This window comes from Pelodiscus sinensis, chromosome 15, assembly GCF_049634645.1.
Source record: "Pelodiscus sinensis isolate JC-2024 chromosome 15, ASM4963464v1, whole genome shotgun sequence".
Classification (NCBI taxonomy): Eukaryota; Metazoa; Chordata; order Testudines; family Trionychidae; genus Pelodiscus; species Pelodiscus sinensis.
Genome location: NC_134725.1, coordinates 23745721 through 23770117, shown reverse-complemented (window position 1 = coordinate 23770117; position 24397 = coordinate 23745721). Strand labels below are relative to the sequence as shown.

General features: G+C 44.6%; 1 protein-coding gene and 1 long non-coding RNA gene across 7 annotated transcripts in view; one reads left to right on the top strand and one right to left on the bottom strand.

Annotated features, from left to right (window-relative positions):
* Positions 1 to 3819: 3819 nt before the first annotated feature.
* On the bottom strand, positions 3820 to 15091 carry LOC142818499 (uncharacterized). The gene is made up of 3 exons (XR_012895991.1): positions 14840 to 15091; positions 8559 to 8723; positions 3820 to 6740 (listed from the first exon to the last, which is right to left on the bottom strand). It is a non-coding gene; the product is annotated as an uncharacterized LOC142818499 (long non-coding RNA).
* Positions 15092 to 15189: 98 nt separating this feature from the next.
* Positions 15190 to 24397, top strand: part of SFSWAP (splicing factor SWAP) — a 144584-nt gene continuing 135376 nt past the window's right edge. For 4 of the 6 annotated variants that reach the window (XM_075898415.1, XM_075898417.1, XM_075898416.1 and 1 more), the window contains exons 1-3: positions 15190 to 15571; positions 18072 to 18241; positions 18806 to 18946. In XM_075898415.1, the coding sequence (XP_075754530.1) occupies positions 15327 to 15571; positions 18072 to 18241; positions 18806 to 18946 (556 nt within the window). In that variant the 5' untranslated portion in view covers positions 15190 to 15326. Of the gene's footprint in view, positions 17700 to 18071; positions 18242 to 18805; positions 18947 to 24397 lie in introns of all 6 variants that reach the window. The other 2 variants (XM_075898418.1, XM_075898419.1) reach the window with 2 other exon arrangements.

The following is a 24397-nucleotide window of genomic DNA, read 5'->3' as shown; positions in this document are numbered from 1 at the left end:
ACCTTTGAAAATCTGAGCTTAGATTTCTAAGTCCAAATATCAAAAATGACTTTAGTCACTCAAGTGCTTTTGACAATTTTTACTGGGGGCCTAAAGAGACAAAAGGCAGGAGATACGGTATTCCTTTTAAAAATGTGTGACATCTATTTTTAACTAAATTTTATATTATTTTTCTCGCAGGGACAACTGACCCCTCCAGCCCCGTCACTACGCCACTGCCCCCCCTCCTGCAAATCTATCATCTTATGCATGTGCAAGATCTGTGAGAGCCATCCCATGAATCTGCAGTTAGTGTCTGTGGTGCCTGCTTCTGGGTGGTGTCTCAATGCTGCCACATTCACCTCCAAAGAGGGGGCTTCCTAAAGCAGGCCCTTGCTGCTGAGCCCCAAGGCATCCACAGGTCCAGTCTCCTTTCAATGGGCCCATTTTCCCGGGCTCATTGATCTTAGATCTGGCTTCCATCCCCTCTCCAACCCCATCAGAACTACTGTGCCCTCCTGGCTTAGGAAAAGAATAAACAGGAGGATTGGAAATTAACCCGCCCAGTCTCACGTCCCCTAGGCAGGGAACGAGACATCTACATTAGGCCCCAGCTGCAGTATCATGTCCAGTTCTGGGTACCACATTTCAGGAAACGTGGAGAAACTGGAGAAAGTCCAGAGATCAACACAAATGATGAAAGGTCTAGAGAACATGAGAAATGAGGCAAGGCTGAAGAAATTGGCCTTGCTCACCTTGGAAAAGAGAAGATCATGAGAACAGCTTTCAAGTATCTAAAAGAGTATCATAAGGAGGAAGAAAAATTGTTCTGCTTGGCTTCTGAGGTTAGGATGAGAAGCAATGGGCTTAATTTGCAGATATTTAAGACCAGGCTAGACAGACACCTGTCAGGGATGAGCTAGGGCAACTCAACTTTGGAAGCCCCAGGGGCCACAATGATACTTACAGAACATGCTGAGGGCCTCAACTTAAGTGTGGTTGCATATGCAAGCAAATATATTCAAATAGTTTCTCTCACACTGACAGGCATGAATACAAAAATTAAGGCAAGACTACACAACACACAGGCCCCATTTAAGTCAGTTCTGCTGATAGTAATAAAATGCAATATTTACCTGATTTCTACCCATGTGACAGCACTTTTCATGAGCAATGACAGTCCAAGAATTTAACTACTAAAACACATATCAACAGAAGATCATTACACTGACTACTTTTTTGTTTTGGCTCCCACTCGCTGGCCATTTGTTGATCCCCACATAAACCCAAACTGTACCGCAGAGTGCAAACAAACTGGCCGTGGGCAGCATACCAAGTTATTAATAAATATTTTATAAACCTTTACCTTTTCTCTCTGCTGCCATGTCTCCTCTCCTTGCTCCATCATCTCTCCTAGTGCCTGCTGCCCCCCAACTCCTCACCCTCCTCTGCTATCCTGACTCCTGCCCTTCTCACTGCCCTCAGCCCTCCTGAGACTTGCCCCCCTCCACCAGCCCTTCTCTCCCCCGTGCCCACTCCTCCAGTAGCCACACTCTGATCAGGTGAGCTACCCCTCTTCTAACACCTCCCTCTACACACCTGCCCTGCCTCTCTCCTCTGGTGCTGGTCCCTCCCCTGCAGGTGTCTGCCCTTCTGCTTCACCCCCAGAATCCTCTGGCATCCACATCTTCCCTTAGCCCTGCACCCTCCTGGTGCCTCCCCCTTCGCTTACTGCCACTTACCCCTTTGCCCTCTTTTTCCCTGATGCCCATCCCCTCACCACTCTCTGCCTCCATTCCCCTCAAACCTCTGAGCCCTCGCACGTGCCTTGCTCCATCCCCACCTTTCTCATGCCCACCCCTTCTTTCAAGCCTTCTCCCAGCACCTTCCCCTCCCGCCTCTAGCCCCCAATGCCCTTCCCCTCTCCTCTCCCAGCATCACCCTGTCCCCGTTCCCACTGATACCTCCCCTTCTGCCCTTTTCTGTACTTGGCCCCCTGGCATTTGTCTCTTCTCCACCCTGTCTCTTGGTACCTTCCCCCAGGACTGGCCTTAAGCCGATTCGGCTGGCCCTGCGCCCCTGCACCCAGAATTCGGCTCCCACAGGTATTCGTGTATTCTAGAAGCCATGTTAAGCCCAAAAATTGTGTTTAAAGATGGTTATTGATCCAATAGCACCCAAAAGTAGCCAGAATGTTATATCCCTAGAATACTATGCTCTTTCTGTCAGGCTCAGACCCTTGTCTAGAATCAGTGATGCCTGTATATTGGCCTTCTTGGAGGAAACTTCAAAAAAATAAAAATTAGATTGAGTTAGAGCCAATGTACACCCCCAATAAGATCTGAAAGCTCCCTACCAGATGATTAAGATTAAACTGAAAAATGGGAAATTGAATGGAGCTGTAATGACTGAGGGGCTGAATTTTCCACAGGTTGTCAATCCAAAGGTAAGCTGGAGTGAGTGGAGATGAAGAAAATTTGCTGGAGCTTGCCCCAGAAATACTTTGAAAAACAGATGTAGCCTTTTAGTTACTTTAAATTGTGCCAGAGACCAATTCAACTCCATGGATCAGAGGATACCAGTATTTCTGAAATGCATCTCTTCAAGTGTGCTGAGCAAAGCTCTCAGGCACCTGAGGATCCAGACCAGCAATAAGTGCAGACAAGGAGACTGATGAATTAAAACAAAATTATGGCATCATATCAGAAAATACAGATGAGGAATTTGGTAGAATCTATCAGCATGCAGTATGAGTAGCCCATGCTGTCAATAAGGAGCCTTCTATGACTCGAATAGTTGATAGGTTCACTGGTAAAATGCTGCAGCAACTACTCCAGGGGAATACTACAAAAGAAATGTGGAACTTTTGTTTTTGGTTCATATCACTGCAGAGCTTGAAGGGCAGTTCTCTGATTTAGCTGTTGAGTGTTTTTATCTTCTAGGTTTAGTACCATTTGTGTTATGTGGAAATAACTTGCAAACCACTGATGAAGGAACAGAGGCTTTCAGAGATGACCTCTAGCATCATACCTGATTCATCAAACAATCATTTGGTGGAAAGTCAAATATAGCAGCAAAACAGAAAGTGAACAGTCAGGTACAGATAAAAAAGCCATCAAGTAATGTGATGATGTCATGTCTCCTAACATATTTACATTCTTGAAAATATTCTGTATTCTTCCTGTCACAAGTTGTGAACGCAAACACAGCATAAGTGCTCTTCAGAGACTGCACAATTACACGTGTGTCTGCAGGATGCAAAAGCGAATGTCAGGTCTTGCACTCATGCACATCCATTAAGCAGCCAAAATGGACTTGTGGATATCTTTGCCTAGAAGTTCCTTAGAAAATTGAAGTTTCAGACTCTCCTCAAAGATTGGAAAACTAACTATGAACATCGCTTACACACTGCTGTGAACTTAGTGTCATGAAGAAAAGTTTGCTGTTACCTAAAAATCTATTTCACTACCACTAGCCTATATACAGTCTTAACTGAAAAACTCTGAAGATGAAGTCTTGAATATTTTGGAATATTGTTTTTCACTTATGATATTACAGCAAGATTCCAGAAGGCAATTTCTATGAACTCTTTATTAATGTATAAATTTTAGTATGTTATAACAAAATATTTTACTAATCAGGTTTCCACTAAAATTTTCCATTAACCTTTCTTATGCACTTTCATTGCATGACAATTTTGAACTCCTTTAATTTAAAAAAAAAATTGTGGCCCACATTTGCAAAAAAGCACCCTCCTACAGAAATTCCTGCATGCAGGCCTCTCTGAGAACTTCTCTCAGAGGCTGGAAGAGGTGGTAATTAACCAGACCTGGTGATCAGTGCAGAGAGCATTAAAAACCCTCTACTGCAAGGCTAATAATGGTGAAAGCAACCCTGGCATACCTACTTACTCCTGTTATGAAGAGTTTGACTCACTTGACAATGTAAATGCTTTTAGGTGCTAAGTGAAATTATATGTATATATAAATTTATGTGTATCATGCTTAACTAAATCACATACTGTGAACCTTAATTAAGTTTTATAGTATACTTTGAAAGGCACTATAGAAACACAATATGTGATTATTCAATTTCATGGCTACAGAAGCAGATGAAATGCCCAAGGGATTTTCTAGAGTTCTCCTTAAGTAAATTCACATTTTGGCAGACTTCCTTCATGCCCAGAGAAGCAGCCCTACTCAGCTCAGTGTCAATATTTGCACACCACATAATTTTTAAACAATGTATTAACTCTTATAGCTACAATAAGTACAAGGAAGCCAATGAGTTATCATGATGGGCAGAACTGGTAATACTGTCTATAATTAAGTTTGCCTGACATGGGGCAGCAAGTAATATGAGTTAGAGTGCCTAGGCACAGATCATCTGACAGACTTTTCCTGGCCTTGGGCAGGGAAGGTCAGAGCCAATGATGGATCCCTGGAAGAGGCAGGGCTTCAGCTGGAAGGGGAAGGGCTGGGGAATAGCCTCCCCTCAGCAAGCCCTTCTGCTCAGCACGTTGCCCAGGGCTCTTGCTGTCATCATTTCTGGTGTAGCAGTGTCAGCAGCCAGGAGCCCCAGCCCTTTTAAATTGCTGGGCCCCAGGACAGTTGCCCCATCTGCCCTCCCCTGTTGGTGGGTCTGCCTGTGCACCAGGAATATTCCAGATCTGGTAGCCCTGCTCCAGCAAAGTTTGGGGCTAAGTCTCTTCCCTAGCCTTCATACACTCCCCTCCAAGTGTCCACTGGCCTGCCTGCCACCCCCAGCTGATTTAAATCCCCTGGGGGGAAGATGCAACCACTAGCATTACGGTGGAGCTAAAGTGGCTTCCTAGTTTTCCCTGTGGCCCCAGGGAAAAGAGACCTGTTGCCTCTGCGCCAAGTATCCCAGTGGTCAATGGGAGCTGTGAGGGCAGTGCCTGTGAGCAGCAGCACACATAGATTCGCTGGAACCCCTGTGTAGGAGCCGATTCCAGAGGCAGGTGCTCCAGGCAACCATGCACCCTCTCTCCCTGCACTCCCAGTCTCTCCTACCCAGGGGCGGTCCTAACCAACTGGTGGCCCCAGAAGATGGCCCATCTAGAGTATCTACTTTATGTGATTTCTTTTTAAAGTTTCACTAAAAATAATTCCACTGTTCCCAAAAATGAGATGAGGAAAAGCACTTAAATAATTCTTATAACTGTTTCATTAAGAAGCTCTAATGCCTACACGCTTTGGTGTGATTACTTGAAAATTTTCAGGCAGAATTGCCCTAGTGACAGGTTGACTTCTGGTATATTCAAGAACATTTGCTCAAATTTGGATAAGTTACAAACTTTTGAAAAATCTCAATTTAATTAGAATTTGGCATCTGAATTCTCTGAAGTATCCATCTCTCTCAGTGGTGGGCAAGTTGTGGCCCAAGGGCTGCATGTGGCGCATAAGGGTTCTATGTGCAGCCCATGAGTCAATTAGTTTACCATTGCCTATGCACAGGGTTGCCGGATTCTGCAGGTTTTTGTCAGCATAAGTATTACAAAGTGACATGAATGTAGAGCACAGGCATGTAAAGTTAGATGTGTGCTATCTTTAATTACCTTAATTTAAGGCCTTTTAAGACTACACTTGAAAGAGAATCCTCTGAACTGTCATTCATGCTTAAATTTGACACTTTACGCCTAAGTTTGAATAAAGACTTTAATTATCTTACCCATTACAAAGATAGCTTCCCCAATTATCACCTCTAAAATCATTAGCTCACAGACATTTACCTCCCCCCCATCCATCTTCTGTTCCGAAATTTGATTTGTCCTTTTCATATGTGTTCATTTTTTTAATTGGATGATAGGAGTCACTATAGAGAACTTTCTGGGTGTCTGGCTGGTGAGTCTTGCCCACATCTTCAGGGTTTAGCTGATCGCCATATTTGGGGTCGGGAAGGAATTTTCCTCCAGGGTAGATTGGCAGAGGCCCTGGAGGTTTTTCGCCTTCCTCTGTAGCATGGGGTACAGATCACAGCTGGAGGATTCTCTGCATTTTGGGGTCTTCAAAGTATTTGAAGGCTTCAATATCTGAGATATAGGTGAGAGGATTATTCTAGGAGGGGTGGGTGAGATTCTGTGGCCTGCATAATGGTCCCTTCTGACTTTAAAGTCTATGAGTATCCTTTGGTATATATGGTTGTGACAATTTTCTTCCACTATTTGGTCTGAGGAAGTAGGTCTGGCCCACGAAAACTCATCATCTAAAAAACCATCTTGTTAGTCTTAAAGTGCTACATAGTCCTGTTTTTTGTTTCAGCTACACCAGACTACCACGGCTACATTTCTATCACTATTTTACATGTGAGAAAGAGGTGGGAGTTCTTACTATGGCTGGAGCAAATACACACAAAACATCAGGCAATGCTAACAGCAGTAGAGGCAGAAGCAGAGGAGACACGCATACAACGAGAGGCCAAGGAGAACAACAGGCAAGGCTAACAGCAATAGAAGCAGAGATGAGGCAAATGGAAGAGGAAGCATAGGCAAGGATAGCAAAAAAAAAAAAGACAGAGACAAGACAAATGGGAGAAGCACCGACTTCACCAACTAACCACACTTCTCCCACAAATGCTGCAGTCACTATTCAACACTCCAGGGCTATGTCTACACTGGTGGGTTCTTGCGCAGGATCTCTTGCGCAAGAAAATGTCCAGTAGCCAGAACCGCTGCGACAGGCCCTGGATCCTTTCCACCAGCAGGATGAGGCTGGAAGGTCCCTCGCTGGCAGGGGGTCTCACTGCAGGAGAAGCAGAGGAGATCAACATGGTCAGTGAGCTCTGCCCCAAATGGTGTTCCAGAGCCCCGTGCCCTCCTCCCAGCATGTCACAATGCCCGGGGACAGGTGTGGCTGGTGAGGGGGAATTCCCCTGGGGCAGCAGGAGGGGGGGGGTCCCAAGGTGGCCCAGGAGCCCCCAGGGGGGCCGCATGTACGGGGGGGGGGGGGGGTCTGTTGCATCTTCCCCAGGCGAAGCTACAGTGTCCAAGAGGTGGCCATGGATGTGTGCTGTGTGCAGCGCCCTTTAGGCTGTGTGGGCGTAGGCCTGCAACCCTGGGGCTGGCCTACTCCTGGCCAAACCTCCCCTACCCTCCCCCAGTCTGGTTGAGTGAAATCCCGGGGGTCCCACGCATGTGCTGGGGTAGCTGCCGCTGGGCCAAGATGATGAGGTCTGGCTGCTGTCCTCTGCCACCTCCTCCTCCTCCTACTTCGGTGGCCTGGGTCAGACCACTCGGGTGGCCACTGCCGCGTCCACCTGGGCCAGCACGGGAGTGGCCCCTTTGTCCCCCAAGATCTGGTGCAGGCAGTGATACTGGGGACAGGCAGTAGCTCCACCACCCCCACGCTCACTGGCCCACACGCAGGTGAGGTGCAGGTCCTTCACCTTGGCCCGGACCTCTTTCAGGGTCCGGGCCAGGTGTCCCTTTGTGGCCAGCGCCTGGGCCATCTGGGTGAAAATGTGGGCATTCCTCCTCCAGGACTTGGGGTCCTGGAGGGTGTCCTCCTTTCCCCAGTGGTCCAGGAGGGCAGTCACCTCAGCGGTGTTCCAGCATGGAGCCCACCGCTTGGTGCCCCTTCGGGTCTGCTGGATGCTCTGGGGTGGCTCCTCTGAGGGGTCTGAGGGACCTGGCTGAGGCTGGGCAGCTGCCATTCCTCCCTCTGGCTGCTACCCGGGCTGCACGTGGCAAATGGCTGTGCTCTGTGCCTGTGCCTTTAAGGGCGGGAGGCAATTAGGAGGAACCGACGAGTGGTGATTGTCTGTACCGAGTGTCAGAGAGGCCACCTGTGTTTTTCACTGGAGGCCAATTCTTGCTCAAGTACGCGCTTGCCGAACGTCCACACTGCCCTCTTGCGCAAGAGCGCCTGCGCAAGAGAGCTTAAGCCTGATAGAAAACAGCATAGCTCTTGCGCAAGGAGCTGTCTCTTATCACGCTGTACTGTACATTTACTTGCGCAAGAGCGGATGGGCAATGTAGACGCTCTGCGGATTCTTGTGCAAGAACAGCCATTCTTGCACAAGAAGCCGCAAGTGTAGACATAGCCCAGGAAGCTCCAGACCCAGATAGTGGAAGAACAAGAGAGACTGTGTCCTCCTAGCAGTTCAGTGTATAACTGTGTGGATATAAGATGTGATTATGGCATGGCAGACATATGTAATTGGGCTGGTATCTTAACCCAGCCCCAGAACATGTATGAGTGTTGTCGTGAGAATCACAGGTCCGATGATGAATACCCAAGGCGGGAAGGACAGAATCAGGTGGACAGTTTTATCAAATAAAAAATATTTATTTATGACAGTGGTGAATTTATAGTATTTATTCTAAGATTTTAATAGACTGTGTTAATAATGAATTTACAGTATATATTATATTTATTCTATGATTTCTAGTTAAACGTGTCAGAGATATAAGGATGGGAACGGCAAGGGGAATAGTCTCTAATCTTAAAATATCCAGCTACACTAATTAAATAACAGTGATAACTACAAACTCTATGTACTACCCAAAAACAACTACAACACTAAGCTTATACAACAAGAAAAAATCAAATCATACATACCAACTTACACAGCACATGGAACATTTCACAGATATCGGTTCGGTTGCTAAGGCCTTGGTTACGCCCGAGAGTCGGGGGAGGTGGCTGGTCGGTTGATCAGGCCGGCAGCGCTTTGAAGTATATGAGAAGGCACACGCACGGTGGTATGTGTGTTGCGAAGACCTCCTAGAGCGAACTGTGTGATGGGTATTTATCCCCAAATCTGCACATCACTTCCCTGCACTTGCATATTACTATATATGGCCCAATGGTCACCAAGTGGGGGGGTCTGTGTCCCAGGGGTTGGGCCGAAACTGTGCAGGTTTCATGCGACCAGGTAAGCCCCCCAGTTCTCACGCCAAGGTGACGGGTGGGAGAGTCTGAGGCTATTTCCCCCATTTCACACCTTCCCTTTTTCTAAAGGCAATGGTATGCAGGAAGGGTGCGGCCAGTTTCTCTCAAGGAGTACTGCAGCCCACTATAGCAAGAGCGGCCTGGCCAAACTTTTTTACTGGGGGAGCAGTTTCTTTTCTCTAACAAGTATAAATCTTCTGTGTTGCCTGTAGCTAACAGGGAGGTTTGTGGAAGGGATGAGTGTGATTCTGAGAAGTTGTCTGTGGCTAGTCAGTCTTAATGGGACCATGGTAAAAGTTTCTCTCAATGCTTGCCTGAAGGAGATAACTGTGTGTCTATGCATGGGAGCTGTGTGTCTGTGAGTAACGTTTGTGCATGCCTGTCTGATGCCTCAGAGGTGAGGCTGGAATCAAAAACAGGGCAGAGAGAGCCCAGTGATCAGGGAAGTTTTTCTCTGGAGCAGTCTGGAGTGGCTGGCCAGAGAGAAGTTTTAGCTGAGAAAAAAAGATAAAGTTCTGGAGAGTGATAAGTTGTTGGCTGGTGAAGTTTGTAAAACTGAACTTGCACAAGCTAACAGTAATTTGTGTGAGGGTGCTCAGTAGGAGCAACCTCTGTATATGGAAACTGGCAGTTTGGCTGTTGGGAGGGGCAGTATGCCTTTGGGGGAAGGGTTTCTTTCCAGTTCTTTGTCTGCAGAAGGTGACTATCGGCCTGAAACGGCTAAGGGCAGGGCTGTGGGTCCAGATTTAGTTCTGGGCACAGCTGAAGCCCAGAAAGAGGAGGTTCCTAAGTTTGTGTCTGCTGAGGAGAATGGTGCTGTAACTGGGGTGGGTCCAGTTAGTATCATGTCAGGATCTCAGGGATAAGACCAGTTTGGTGCTTGTGTTTTGCCTGGTGCTGGTGTGTTGCTGGAAGGAAGGAAAGTGACTCTGGGTGATCAGAGTGCTAACCTAACTAGGGCACTGGGAGAGCATCAGGGTAAGTTACTTGTGGTGACTACTGATAGCGTGGAAGATTGTATCAGTCTAGAAAACTGCAAGGGGAAAGAGGATGTCTCTGACATCTTACCAGAGAAGTCTGTCTGTTTGCCTGAAAGGAGGTTGCATGGAAACCTGCCCGGTGGGCCAGAGGTGATTCAGGATATAGGGGAAACTCAGGAGGAGTTGATGGTGGCTCAGCAGAGCAATGCTGCTGTAGGGCCAAGGAAAGGTGAGCTTTTCCTTAAAGAAGTTCATAGGGAAAAGAATCCATATGGTGATGTTGGCCAACAGTTTACTGTGCCTGAAGCGGGTGAAGGTGACTTGGATTTAGAAATATCTAATGTGAAGAGCTGTGAAGGAGTGCAAAGGGATTGGAAGTTGTTTCAGATGGAATGGAAGCAGCCAGAAAGATGAAACAGCCCTCTGGTGACCAAGTGACTGTGTTTGACCAGCTTGCTGGGTAGTGTGTGTTGCTTGGACAGGAATGTTTCCAGTTTGATTCTGTGAGGGGACAAAATGTGTCTCAGGTTCAGAGAAGCAGCTGTGGTGTAGTGAATCTCTGTGGAATGCAGGAGATGGCAGAGAAACTCCCATCTCTGGACACTGTAGACAGTTGCAATCTATCAGTGAGCTTACCATCTAACTTCAGGATGAAGCAGAGGTTGGTGGTGAAAGCACAAGGAGTCTGTAAGTCTATTAGGCCAGTACACCAAGGCTTGGTCTCTGTGATGCAGTAGCCCACTTGGAAAACTAGGTTGAAAACTGGAGGCCAGATTAGTGTCTGGACTGCTTGATACCTGACGAACTGGAAAAGGAGAGACATTTCCATGGTCATTGTGAGCAGGGAAGATACACCCAGCCTGCCCTTTGTCTTTGTGATAGGGAATTCTGAATCTGAACCCACAGGGCAAGGAGAAAGGGCAAGACTTATGTTTAACAAGGAAGGCTGCAGCTTTGTAAATCTAGAAGGCCAGAATGGTCAACTTTTGTAACCAATGTGCTGTTACTAAGAATTGTAACAACGTCCAATGTACATGATTTTGTGCCAAAACCCTGGAAACTGCTAAGAAATGTACACAAGGACACACTGTTTGTTAAAAAGCCTCGTGATACTAGTATTTCACTGTTGATACCTGTAATTAGTTTTGGAGCTTCTCACTTGAGAAGGGCATTCCAAAATTGGTGTGCTATGTAAAAAAGGGAAACTGAGGCACAGCAACATTTTGTTTTCATGGCTAAGGGCCAAGATGCCTACCTTATGGGGAATAAGTATACATACATTATCTCAGTGTTAACTGGATTTCAGACCACTGCCAAAGCAGGCATGTGTAGTGGGTTTGACTCACTTTCACGGCTTCTTCCCTCAGGTTGACTTTTGGGGAAGTAACCAGCTGCTCCAACGCCAACGCACCCCCTTTGGGTGAGGTGTTCTCTTCAGGGCACTGTCCTCCAGCAGTGACCACTCCGATCTTGGTCCACGCCCCCTTCCGGGGAGGGAGGTGGAAGAATCATTGTTCTTCCTCTGCTCCTCCTCCAGGGTCCTCCCTAGGACCCCAGTTCTTCTCCCACTCTGCCTGGTTGCCTCCTGCAACCCTGCATTTAGGACTTATGGCCTGGGGCTTTCCTGACTCAAATTCCCTCAGCTGCATCTTTGCGAACCACAGCTGGCTCCTTGCAGCCTGGCCTTTTAGGAATGCCTTCTTGCAAGCCCCACCCTCCATGACTACCTCCTTGCAGTCCCTAGGGCCTCAGACCGGGTAGCCTAGATTTGCTAGGCTGAAGCCTCTCTCATTGCAGGCAGACAGATAGGTCCCTCTCCTCCTCCCAGCAGCTGCTCTATATGGCCTCCAGCTGGGCCCTCCTTAGCTGCCTAAGCTGGGCTTCCTCCTGACTCCAGGTCTCAGCTCCTTAAAGGGCCAGTACAGGGCAATGCCCTGCCACATGTGGATAAATTTAATTTCTTTAGCTCTGAGCAATGTCATTGCTGTACTCCCTAATGGGTGTTGGCTCCATATCCATGTAAGGTATCAAATGAAAGCTTGTACTCTGCTGATTCTATGTATTATACTTTTGGGGGAAGTTTTTGTACCAAAGCCTGTAGAGATCTGGTTTTGGGGTGCTTTTGCAGGCCTTTTGCATTCATCATGCCAGAGTGGGGAAAAGCCCCTCACTAATTTATCTGATCAACACTTTTGCTGCAGTTGGTATTAAGCAGGGGAAGAAAACAAGGAGGCTGTGTCTACATTGGCATGATTCTGTGCAAAAGCATGTGCTTTTGCGCAAAAACATGCTGCCTGCCTACACTGACAGGGAGTTCTTGTGCAAGAACACTGACATTCTAATGTGTGAAATCAGTGCTTCTTGTACAAGAACTATGATGCTCCCGCTCAGGAAGAAGCCTTCTTGTGCAACTGTTCTTGCGCAAGAGACCAGTGAAGACAGGCAACATGAATTTATTGCGCAAGACTGCCCGATGGCTAAAATGGCCATTGGAGCTTTCTTGCGCAAGAGAGCTTCTACACTGGCACGGATGTTTTTCCGCAAAAGCACATTTCTTGCGCAAAAGCACATGCCAGTGTAGACGCTCTCTTGCGCAAATACTTTAACGCAAAAACTCTTGCGTTAAAGCGTTAAAAGTATTTGCGCAAAATCTTGCCAATGTAGACATAGCCTGATTGTATTCAGTTTGCCTTACCTTTGCCTCCCCACACCAAAGATATACTTAACAACATCTGGAAACAAAGGATGAGAACTGCTGGATCCAGACTGAAGAGTTAGCTGGCCTATACTTTACAAAAAACAATAACTAAGATGAGAAATTATTTGTAACCTGTTTTTTAGTGAATCTAGCCTACACTGTGTGCTTTGTATTCTTTTCTTAGTCATCTGCCTTGTACTGTTTGCTACCTCTTTGACGACTTAAAATACACATTTTCATAGTTAATGAACATATTGCTGGTTTATAATATAATACAGTAGGTAATTTCTACCCCGATATAGGGGCTGGTGCATACTTTCCTTCACCTTGAGGAAGGAGGCGAACTTCAAATAACTTTAGGTTTGCTCCCCAAAGGGGGCAGGAGGTTGAACATCTGGATACTGTAGTAAATCCTTTAACCTGAGTCCTACAACTAATCTCAGCAGCTGGGGTTGTGACCCAACCTGGCAAACCCAGATAAAAGGGACCCTAGGCTGACTCAGAAGGTGGGCTCAATAGCACCCATGGGATACCAAACCTCAATTTGACGATCCCTGTTCTCGTTCATCCTCCCTGTTGAAGAGAAAGGATTGAGCAAGGATTGTCAAATTGAGAAAGTAAATGTGTGGTTGCGCAGGTGGTGTCGCAGAGAGGGCTTTGGTTTCTTTGATCATGGGTCTCTCTTCTGGGCACAAGGATTGTTAGGAAGAGATGGGATCCACCTAACCAAGAGAGGAAGAAGTATCTTCGCAGGCAGGCTTGCAAATCTAGTGAGGAGGGCTTTAAACTAGGTTCGTTGGGAAATGGTGACCAAAACCCTGAGGAGAGTGGGAAAGTCGGATACTGGGAAGAAATGCAAAGCGGAACAAGCAAGAAAGGAAGACCCAGGATTCAAATGGATAAGATAGGGCTATCAACTAGTTATCTGAGGTGTTTGCACACTAATGCGAGAAGCCTGGGCAACAAATAGGAAGAACTGGAGGCCCTGTCCCAGTCCAAGAAATATGATTTAATTGGGATAACAGAGACTTGGTGGGATGACTCTCATGATTGGAGCGCTGTCATGGAAGGGTATAAACTGTTCAGGAAGAACAGGCAGGGAGAAAAGGAGGAGGAGTTGCATTGAATGTAAGAGAGCACTATGATTGCTCTGAACTCCAGTATATAGAGGGAGAAAAACTAATTGAGAATCTCTGGGTTAAGTTTAGAGTTGCAAACAACAGCAGTGATGTTGTGGTTGGGGTATGCTACAGGCCACCGAATCAGGTGGATGAAGTAGATAAGTCTAGTATTTGAGCTTTCTGTTCAGGAAACAAATTAATAAAATATAAATGAGAAAATATAAATGTCCGGTATTTTCTAAATAAGATGTATTTTGATGTCATGTCAAGTGTGTTCAGTATTTTTGTTGAAACCATCTGGCAACTCTAATCCAGGGGGCAGGGAATTGGGGTATCAGAAGGAATGAGGGCTCAGGCTTGGTATGTAGGCTCTGGAGTGGGGCAGAAATGTGGGGCTCAGGTATAAGAGGGAGCTCTGGGCTGAAGCAGAAGGTAGGGGTGTGTGAAGGAGAGAGGCTGGGAGTGCAGGGGGCTGTAGGGTGGGGCAGTGGGAACTGGGGTTTGGGGCAGAGTAAGGAGTTTGAGATGTGGGCTCCTGGAAGCCCGTGCTTGAGGAGGCACCTGGGAAGCTGTGGTCCTGTCCCCCAGCACAAGGAATGGCCATAGAGTCTCTGTGCACCGCCCCCACCTCTATGAGGCTATGTCTACACTGGTGGGTTCTTGTGCAACAGCCATTCTTCCGCAGAGTGTCCACACTGTCCGCCTGCTCTTGTGCAAGTGGATTTACAATAAAGTGTGGTAAGAGAGGACTTCTTGCGCAAGAGCTACACTCGTTTCTAACAAGTGTAAGCTATCTCGTGTAAAAGCTCTTGTGCAAGAGGGCAGCGTGGACGCACAGCAGGGGTTTCTTAAGCAAGAAGGCCCTATGACTAAAATGGCCATCAGAGCCTTCTTGCGCAAGAGCGTGTCCACACTGCCATGGATGTTCTTGTGCAAAAGCACATGGCAGTGGGGACGTGTTCTTGCAGTGCAGACATAGCCTTACTGGCCTTGGCTCCGGGCAATGGAAGCAGCAGAACTGGCGCTCAGGGCGGGAACCCCCCTTTGCTGAGCAGGTGGAGGGACCCGCCTGCAGCTTCCCAGGAGTCCCACTCCGCCTTCCAGCCCCACGCCAACCCGCCCTTCAACAGCCCAGAGAGTGGTGCTGACCTAAGCCGCCAAGGGCCGTGTTCCCTCGACTGCCGCTCCCCCTTCCATTGACTCCATCCACCACGCGCTTCCCCTCCCCCGAAACCCCGTCTGCTCCTCTCTCCCCGCCCTTCGCTCTGTCTTCCCGCGGCCTAGTCCCGCAGTTCCTGATGGCAGTTTCGCCATTATCATCTCTTTACTACCCTGCCTTACTCCATTACTTCCCCGTCCCGGGCCAGTTGTTCGGTTGTACCTCCCCCCACAATCAGTCCCAGAACGCTACCGCAGGATTAGTCCCTCACTTGTTGCGTTGTGGCGAATCTGCTATTCCCCGGAACCCAGACGTTTCTTTACCCCGTTCGTGGCCGGAAGCGGAAAGGCCACCATTTTGTGTCGGGCGATGGCGACAGCAGCGTTGTGGAAGTGGGGGTTTTAGTGCGGGCGAGCCCGCCTCGTCGGGGTGACTCTTTTATTTCGCTGCCAGCGCGCTCCCTCGCACCCTCCCGCGATGTACGGTGGCGTTGGCGGGCAGCGCCGGACTGTGGAGGAGGCAGGGCCGCCGCCGCTGATGTTGTTGTCCGGTGGGGGCGCGGCCCCGGGGCCTCCCGGAGGAGGCGGTGGGAGCAGCCGCGTGGAGCTGCTGGTGTTCGGCTACGCCTGCAAGCTGTTCCGTGACGACGAGAAGGCCCAGTACCAGGAGCAGGGTCGGCATCTCATTCCCTGGATGGGAGACCCCAAAATCATGATCGATAGGTCGGTGCAACCCAACCCCCAGCTTTTGCTGCGAGATCTTCTGTGATAGCCTCTTTCTACCCTTCTTCCAGTGCTACGGGGTGTGTGTGTGGGGAGGGGGGGCTCCCTCCGGCAGCGGGGTGGGGGAGTGCCTCGTCTTTGTCAGTGTTAAGGGAGGCCCTTCTCCCTGGCAGTGGATCTGGGTGTCTCCGTGGCGATGGTGGGGAACCCCGTCCGCTGGCAGGGGGAGTATTGAGGTTCCTCCTCTGGCAAGATTAGGAGTCTCTCTCCCCTCCTTCTGGCAGATGGTTTCTATTGGGAGTCCCCTCCCCTGGCAGGATGGGATTATGTGGGGAGGGGAGAGGATAATCTGCTCCTTTTCAAATCAAATCCCAAGCAGTTTTTCACTTCAAAACAAAGGGAACTCTTGTTATAAGGAATTGCTAGATTACACACTTAAATCTTGGGGTCTGTAAGCAAGAAGTGGGGGAAATTATGTGCACATTGGGAGGAAAATTAGGCTCTGTTGATTTTCTCCATCTAATTTAGACTATCAGGTGCTCAGGGGATCCCTTAAAAGTAGTTCCTGGCCTGATTGCTCCCAGGCCATGCCCTGAGTTGTGGAACTTAGGCCAGCTAGCTTTCTTTCTCAGGAGTCCTAGACTACTAACATTAACTAGGAGTTAGTTTTTTATTGTTTTGTGATTGTTAGTAGCTGGTAGTCTGAGGGATTAACATGATCTAGCTATTTGATTTTTTTCTTGGTCTCTAGTTGATTCAGCAACTCAGGATCAGATGGATGAATGAATTAGTTCAAAACCTGCTTTGTGTTTCCTGAGAGAGGGCATGGAGAATCAGGTCAGGAGTAATTTGTGGAGGTTTGAAAAGCACAGTGTTTTAAGCAGCTGTAGTTGGACCTGAAATGGGAAAACCTGAAGGCTTTGGTTTGAAAAGGATTGCTTCACATACTGTAGGCATTTGCTCCCTCAATTACCACTTCAATAGGCCTCTTTCATTGGTTACATGTGATTTTTCTAATCCTAAGCTTCACAACCAAATCTGTTTGATTGGAATAAATATTCGTGGAAGTGGTGGGATCCCCATTATGTGGGACTGCAGTGGGCAGAAGAGATTCACTGATACCTTGTTTCGAGTAGTTAACTAACAGCTGTTTATGATTTATAATTTCACTGATTGAAATAAAACATTTAAATTGGAATACAGATCAGAAATTAATTGGATGTGTATCTTTATAGTTGTGTGTACTGTTGATATGGAAGTTTAAACTTAGTGATGGTGCCTGTCATCTAATGTTTGTTTATGGGAAGAGAAATTTCATTAGCCGATTTTGTGGTGTAAATTAAGGCTGTTGTTTTCTCCTACATGAATGATCAGAGAAAGAACAGCTGAAGAAATTGTTGGGAGCAAACTCTTAAGTATGTGTACATAACATTTAAAACCAATAACAATCTACATTTGTAAGTTAAGGAGGTTTGCATTTATGAACAAAAGATAGAATTACATGAAATATTGTGCACTAACTTTATCAACTGTTTTGGAAATTAAGATTTGTATCCCAACAGCTTGAAATCTTTTTTCCCCGGTGAGAAAAGCATATTACTGGGGAAAGACTGGGTTTAAATTTGGCTTGTTGATAAACACTTTAACAAGATCAACATACCTTATTAACATTTTCTATAAGTTACTTCCTTTGTTTTTGTTTTAGCAAGATGGAACAGTCAAGAGTTGTGTATGTGAAGACTAACCAGCAAAGTGAAGTTGACTATCTCTTTATTGGTTTCTAATACTGATACACAGAGGAGAAATATGTCAGTTGTTATCCTAATGTAGAACTTTTTCTGCACACAAAATCGTTTCTAATTAGGAAAAGAAATTACATCATTGGGTATTAGTGTCATTTTTATGGTGAACCTCCTTAAATTGCATGTATATGTTACTGTTCCTATGTATGTTTGTCTCTCTATCACATAATCCAGAACTTATTTCCTCAGCCAAATGGCTAGGGGCCGAGCCTAGCCATGATTTTACCTCCAATGGACGCAAGTTTCTTTGGTGAAGATCTCTCCTGAGAGTTCGGGACTAGCAGAAAGAAGCGAGAAAATTTCGACCGTTTGGTTCTTACGGATAGGTATTTATGTATTCGGGTTTGTGTGAATGTAAGCTATTTACTTTCCAGAAAAAAGTATTTTGCAAGTGACATTGAATGGTTGGTTGAACCATATACGGTAAGAATTATTAAGGAAATGGATCTGATTTAAACTATTAAAGGATACTTTGCCTTTAATTGTACTCTTTATTTTTCTGGTAGAGAGGAATTTAGACTATTAAAAATTTCGTTTTGATAGCTGGTGTGTAGTGAGTAGCAAAATTAAATGTAACTTCTAAAATAAGGCACATTTTAACATTAGTATTTTTTTCATTTTTAATGGTAAGTATTTTAAGTAGTCGCACAAACCCATACCCAAAGTTTTCAGTATTGACCAGTTTTTTCATCTTGCAGGTATGATGGACGTGGTCACCTGCATGACCTCTCTGAATATGATGCTGAATATTCCACCTGGAATAGAGATTATCAATTATCTGAAGAGGAGGCTAGAATAGATGCCCTCTGTGATGAAGAGAGGTATTTAGCCTTGCATACGGACTTGCTTGAGGAGGAGGCGAGGCAAGGTATTGCTCAAGGAAACTTTCCTGAGTTAGAACACATTTAATTAAATTTAAATAATGAAAACATTAAATTTACTCCCACTCATTTTATACTCATTTTTTCTGATATTATCTTGACAGTACCCAGTGGATTCGAAAAACAGGAGTCTTTGCCTGTCTGAGAGGACCTCAGGATAGTTTATATATAGAGCCACACAGAAATTGCCCAGATTTTGAGGGCAGACTGGGATTTGAAAAAACAAAACACCCCCCACCATCTTTTAACTGTTCTTCTTTAACAGTATCGTATAACTGAAAGTTCTTGAATTTTCCTGAATTACATTAGACTGAATAACCACAAAAATCTTTATCTTAGCAGGAGGAAATGGTGATCAAAAAGCACATACATTCTGCTATTTTTGGTTTTCACTAACTTGCTGGCAAAAGTTACTATGCCTAAGGTGTGAAGAACACAATTTTTATCTTAAAAATTAGATTGAAAACATTGGTATAATTCCTTTTTTCTTAGAAATAGTGTAACATAATTATGTTTCATAGTAGTAATTAGAATTTTCATTTTTCTTCAAGAGGAAGAATATAAAAGACTGAGTGAAGCTTTAGCAGAAGATGGTACCTATAATGCCGTGGGATTCAGCTATGGCAGTGATTATTATGATCCTTCAGAACCCACGGAGGAGGAAGAGCAGCACCAGGCCACCAAGGAAAGAGGTAAGGAATCAAAATAAACATAGGGGGTTGGCAGGGTAAGGTAAAAGCACCTTCATCTACCTGTACTACTTTTACAGTTGCAAGGTGTGCATTTTTATTTCAGTACTAGTACATATCGTAATTGGTGGGGGGGGGGGGGTATAAGTTGGTAATATCTCAGTAAAGTTCTTACAGGAGATACTTCAGTGAGTTCTCATATTAAAAAGATTTGATTGTTTTTCAACCCACACTCCAATTTACTGCAAAATATAATTAAAGCAGTAATTGTTAAGATGAGGAAAATTTTGATGAGTTATCTGTTTTTGATTTTGTTCTTATTCACAACATTCAAAAATGTATTATGGGTCTCCCAATTAATTAATGCACATTATTATAATAAAGTTCTATTATACAGAGTTTGGGACTATAGTTGTCATCTTTTGGTGTTCATTTTATCATGCTGTGGCTGTAGTTGGGAGAAGATGATTGTGTCTTATGTTGGATGGCATCAAGCCTTTAATGGTCCTCTTAATTGGCAAAGATTTTATGTGTTTTACTGTTTTAAAAACACATTAACTGAATTAAATGCAAGTTGAGTAAACTAAACTTAAAATTAGGTTTAAGGGTTGCAACCAGTTCAAAAATCATATATATGAAAAGTTTGTACATTGTTAAATATAAGATCTAAAATAAATTAGAAAATTTTATTTTAGTTTTTTATGCACTGTTTATAACTGGTAGGGAGAAACTAATTGAAAAGACCCCTAGAAACACACACAGGGCAGCTGAACCCCCCCTCCCCAGAAACACACACACACACACACACACACACACACACTCACACTACAATTGTATTAGATGAATTTTTCAAAATTAAGATGTATAATTTAGGGATGTTAAAGACTAGCCGACTATCTGAGAAGCATTTGCTTATCAGATAGTTTGTCAACTAATCGGTTCCCCCCTCCCTCCCCGCCTCTGTGAGATAGAGGCAACAAAGGGGGAGAGGGGAAAGGGATACTTCAAAGTGGCAGCATAGCACAGCTTAGCATTAATTTTACTCACTGTCAGACAACAGACTATCCGCTATCTAAGGAAATAACATCAACATTTATATAAATGTAAACAATAGCTTCAAGTAAGTATTTTTTTTTCAAAGATAGCTTTATTTTTTTCTCAGTGTGAGCACTCACAGTAGCAATGTTGTGACTTGATGAAAACGTGTGTGTAAATCTCTTTAGAAATCCAAGGATGTCAGAAGCAAGTTTGAGGTTCATCTGCCTCATATGGGGCACCTAGACAGGTGAACAGCAACCATTTAAGCTAGTTGAGAATATGTGGAGCCCACTCATGCATGCTCAGATAATGGGTTGGATTCTAGAGGTAAAAGAGTTATCTGTGTAAGTGATTGTATTGCAACCTGAAAAAATAAGATTAACACTTGCTGTTTAGAGCTACTTCTATTAATGATTCCAAAAAGAAACTCAGAATAAAAGGCAAGGTATATATTTGCTGTCATTTTTGTATTGCACATTGTATTGTTCTCTGTGTGAAGATGTTGTAATCTTTTCAGACTTGGATTTCTTTTTGAAAGAACAGGCTTAAGGAAGTCTCAGTACTTTGAAACATCATCTGCAGTTGACAATGATGTTACGTTGCCATACATTTGAACTAGACATCATGTCTTGATGTTATATAGCAGTTGAGAGACAGAAGTTCACTTGCATAAGATTACACTACTAGGTAGATGTTGACTGAGTAATGTTTTCTGCAAAGGCTATCAGTCACAGGATGCACACATCGAATGCAGATGTCTCCTCAAATCTGGTAATGGTGTCAGCTAAGTTTGAGAGGGGTAACTTTTGAGTGAGAACTATTATCAATAGGGATGTAAGATATTGGTTATTTTAGTAATCATGTAACTGCAACAGATTTTAGGGCTTACATAGTTACTGAAATGCTCCCCCCAGGGGCGGGGCTCATGGCTGTGTGTGCTTATGGCTGTGAGGAGGAGCTGGTTTAAAAATTGCTTCTCCCTGCAGACGGACTCCTGCCTGCTGCCCTGTGCCCCTGTCTACAAGGGGCCCAAGCTGTCTACAGACAGAGACTAGGAATGTAAGCGGCTAGTCGACTATCCAGTAAGCAAAATCTTCCTGGCCCGTGGCAATTTTTTTTTTTTTTAAATTTACAAGTCCGGACTAACTGCCCGCGTCTACACGTGGCAGGGACCTGGTATTTGAATTAAAGCTGTAAATCAAACTACCTGTTGTTCCTCCTGGAAGGAGGTTTAATAGTTCGATTTAGGGGCTTTAATTCAAACTACCGGGTTCCTACAGCGTGTACATACGGGCAGTTAGTCTGGACTTGTAAACTTCAAAAAATGGCGATGGGCTGGAAAGATGCAAATCAAGCGCGGGATATTTAAATCCCGGGCTTGATTTGCAACTTCGAAAGCCTATATTAGCCTCCCTAGTTCGAACTAGGGGGCTAGTGTAGACATACCCTAACAGAGACTACTCCAACATCCCCCCTGAAGAACAGGGAAGAACAGGGCAGGCAGTTCTGCAGAGCCGAAGGTTGTGAGGAGCCGGCTTTTAAGCCATGCTCTATCTCTTTATGACGGGGAAAGCTATCCTGCTCTGTTGTCTCTACCCTCGCTTGCTCTATAAAGATGGGTTTTGGGAGGCAGTATGTGTGTAAGAGCAAACATGAGCACTGAAGTCTTTGCAATAGTGCGTTGCCTCTTCAGACAGGCACTCCTCTGAGTCACCTACCATCCATGCTTCAGATTGGAACAGCTCTGCTGTGTGTTTCCCTCTTCCTGATCCCTGATCTGCAGAGATGGGGCCCAAGGACAGAGGGATACCCTGACTTTTGCAGTCCCCTCTCCCTTGCACTGAATAGCTAGCAGGAGAATCCTGGGAGCAGCTAGGCTGCAGGATGGAACAAGGTTAGGGGATGGGCAGCTGAACACACTGATTTTGCCCAGCCCTGATCTGTTTTCTGCTAATGGCTCTATATATCTGAGGGAAGTCTAACATGCTGACTGAGAGAACAATGGTCTAAGAGAAATGGAGCAACAATGGTATTTAGTGAAATAGTGGTTCTTGTGGGGAAAAACTCCTGGTAGAATCATGTTAAAAAAGAGTTCAGACATGAAGATATTAATTGGAAAAGTTGGAAAACAAAATTAGCCAGACGGAAACACCAGTTTTGTAGGCCTACTCATTTTGCATCCCTTGGTGAGAAACCATGATGAAACAACTGCTACATCACTGGCCAAGAAAATTCTAGACCTCTCTACATATGGAAACTTAGTGGCAAAGTTTGTTCAGTGCAAGATCCAATGTTTTATTAGAACTCAGTCTTCCACAAATAGACTGCATACTTTTTGAGAGAGTCAGACAAAGTATAAACTTATTTTAATCAATGAAAAATATATCATCTTGATTACCAGGACAGCTGTAGTGGAAGAGTCAATGAGGATTTGGATAATTTTTTGGTTTTGTTTATAAAGGCAGAAATCTAGATGCCACCCAAACCCACATTACCAGTCATTGTCGAGTTCATATTCACAGATTCACTTTGTACTCCATGTTACCTCTGCAAGTTACCTCTTGAAGGTTTTAAGATGTTAATCTGATTTACTCTTAAACTAGTATTTCTTTTGATGGAAAAAAACATGGAAGCTTGCTTACTCAGTGTTTGAGTTTTAATCTTAAAAAACCCATCCTTGAATACTGATATAATTTCTATAAAAAAATAACACCTCTCTTTCTCCCCTCAGCATTCTTCTTTCATTAAGTTGAAATTCCTTTTAACATTTTATAATGCTAGAATATATTGCCTCATATCTTGCAGTACTCTTTTAGATTCAATACCACTGATGGAAAACAGATGTTCATAAGGCAGTTTATTAAAATGGAATTCTGACTGGGAATTCACTGTCTAAATATACATTCCGAAAAATGTTTTTTATAGGAAGAGATAGAGGTAGCAAAGTAGATTTTCTAGTAAGGCTTATTATAAGTGAAAAAGGGCAGACAGTTGTTACAGCTGATGAATAGCTCTATCTTCTGTTGTTTGCTGTATTTCATTATGCTACAAATTTTCAATAGAATGGTGCAGTTAAGATTTGCATTAATGTTGACCTGCGAATTATAATCATGATGTATTTACAGTCAATGTGAAGCAAGAATTAATTATTGGAATTGTCTTTTATGTACCAGCATAACCTCTTAATGTGAACTTTAACAATTATTTTAAAGAAAGATTTTAATCTATTTCTGTTTTAGAAAAGTACATAATAAGCTTATTACTTTAAAATGCCAGTTAATCACAATTATAAATTTACAATTCTTTGCTAGGGTCAAGATGTAGCTTAAACTATTTTAACTACTATAACTTTGCTTCTCCTTTCAGGATCTTGTTTTACTTATCCAGAACATTTGACTTAAAATCTGCTATACTTTTCCATGCTTTTTTAAGAAAGCGCTTTTTAAAAAAAGCCTTTTGGAGGAGGTGTATATGTCCATTCTGGATATGTATGCCAAATAAAGCAAATAGCTTATAGGTCGAAAACTTGTAATAGAGCCCAATTCTGCTGATTTTTCACACAAATAATAAAGTACATAACAAAAGCTATCCCATCTATATCCCATCAAAGATGACTTTCCCGGAGGCCTGAACAAAGTGGGCTTTTAGTATCTCCCCTGAAAGACGGTGGTTCTTTGAGAGGTCCCCATTGATGCTCCACACTTGGTTTTGGTGCTTAGATCAGAGATTTTGAAGCAGTCCCTGGGGGGCTGCACATGCACAGCACTAATTGGCATATGAAGAGGCAATAGGCACCACACATGCACAGCCCAAGCCCTCCAGTTCCTTTTCAGCTGTCCTTGGCTTGAGAGAGAGCTCTGCAGTTCTTTGCTTCTTTGACATTTCTGAAGTAGTTTTCATAGTTCTTAGTTATTGTTATCAATTTTTGCTATGTCTTTTAAAGAAAAACAAATTTTTCTTCACCATGTCTAGTTTTCCGGGCTTTACATACTGTGCCTCATGTAGAGAGGCAATGCTGATTTCTGATAGTCATTCACAATGCGTCAGATATCTGGGAGAACATCTCAGGATTGTCCTCACTGTGCTAAACTCAAGGCTAGGACTCGCAGGGACAGAGACATTCGTTTAAAGCTAATTATTCTTAAGAAGAACATGCATCCTGCTTTGGACCCAAGATCACAACCTAGGGAGGTATGATCACCCTCAGGTTCCCATCAGGGCAAAAAGGCACCAAAGAGGAGAAGTTCCTGAGTTCTTTATCATGAGCCCTTCTCAAAGAAATGGTCTCCATTTTGACCATCGGCACAGAGATCATGTATCAGTACTTACGACACTCTGAGTACTTCAGGCATTACGGCAAGTTGTCCACGTCCAGCGCCATCTACAAAGGCTCCCAACAGTACCCTAAAGCTGCCC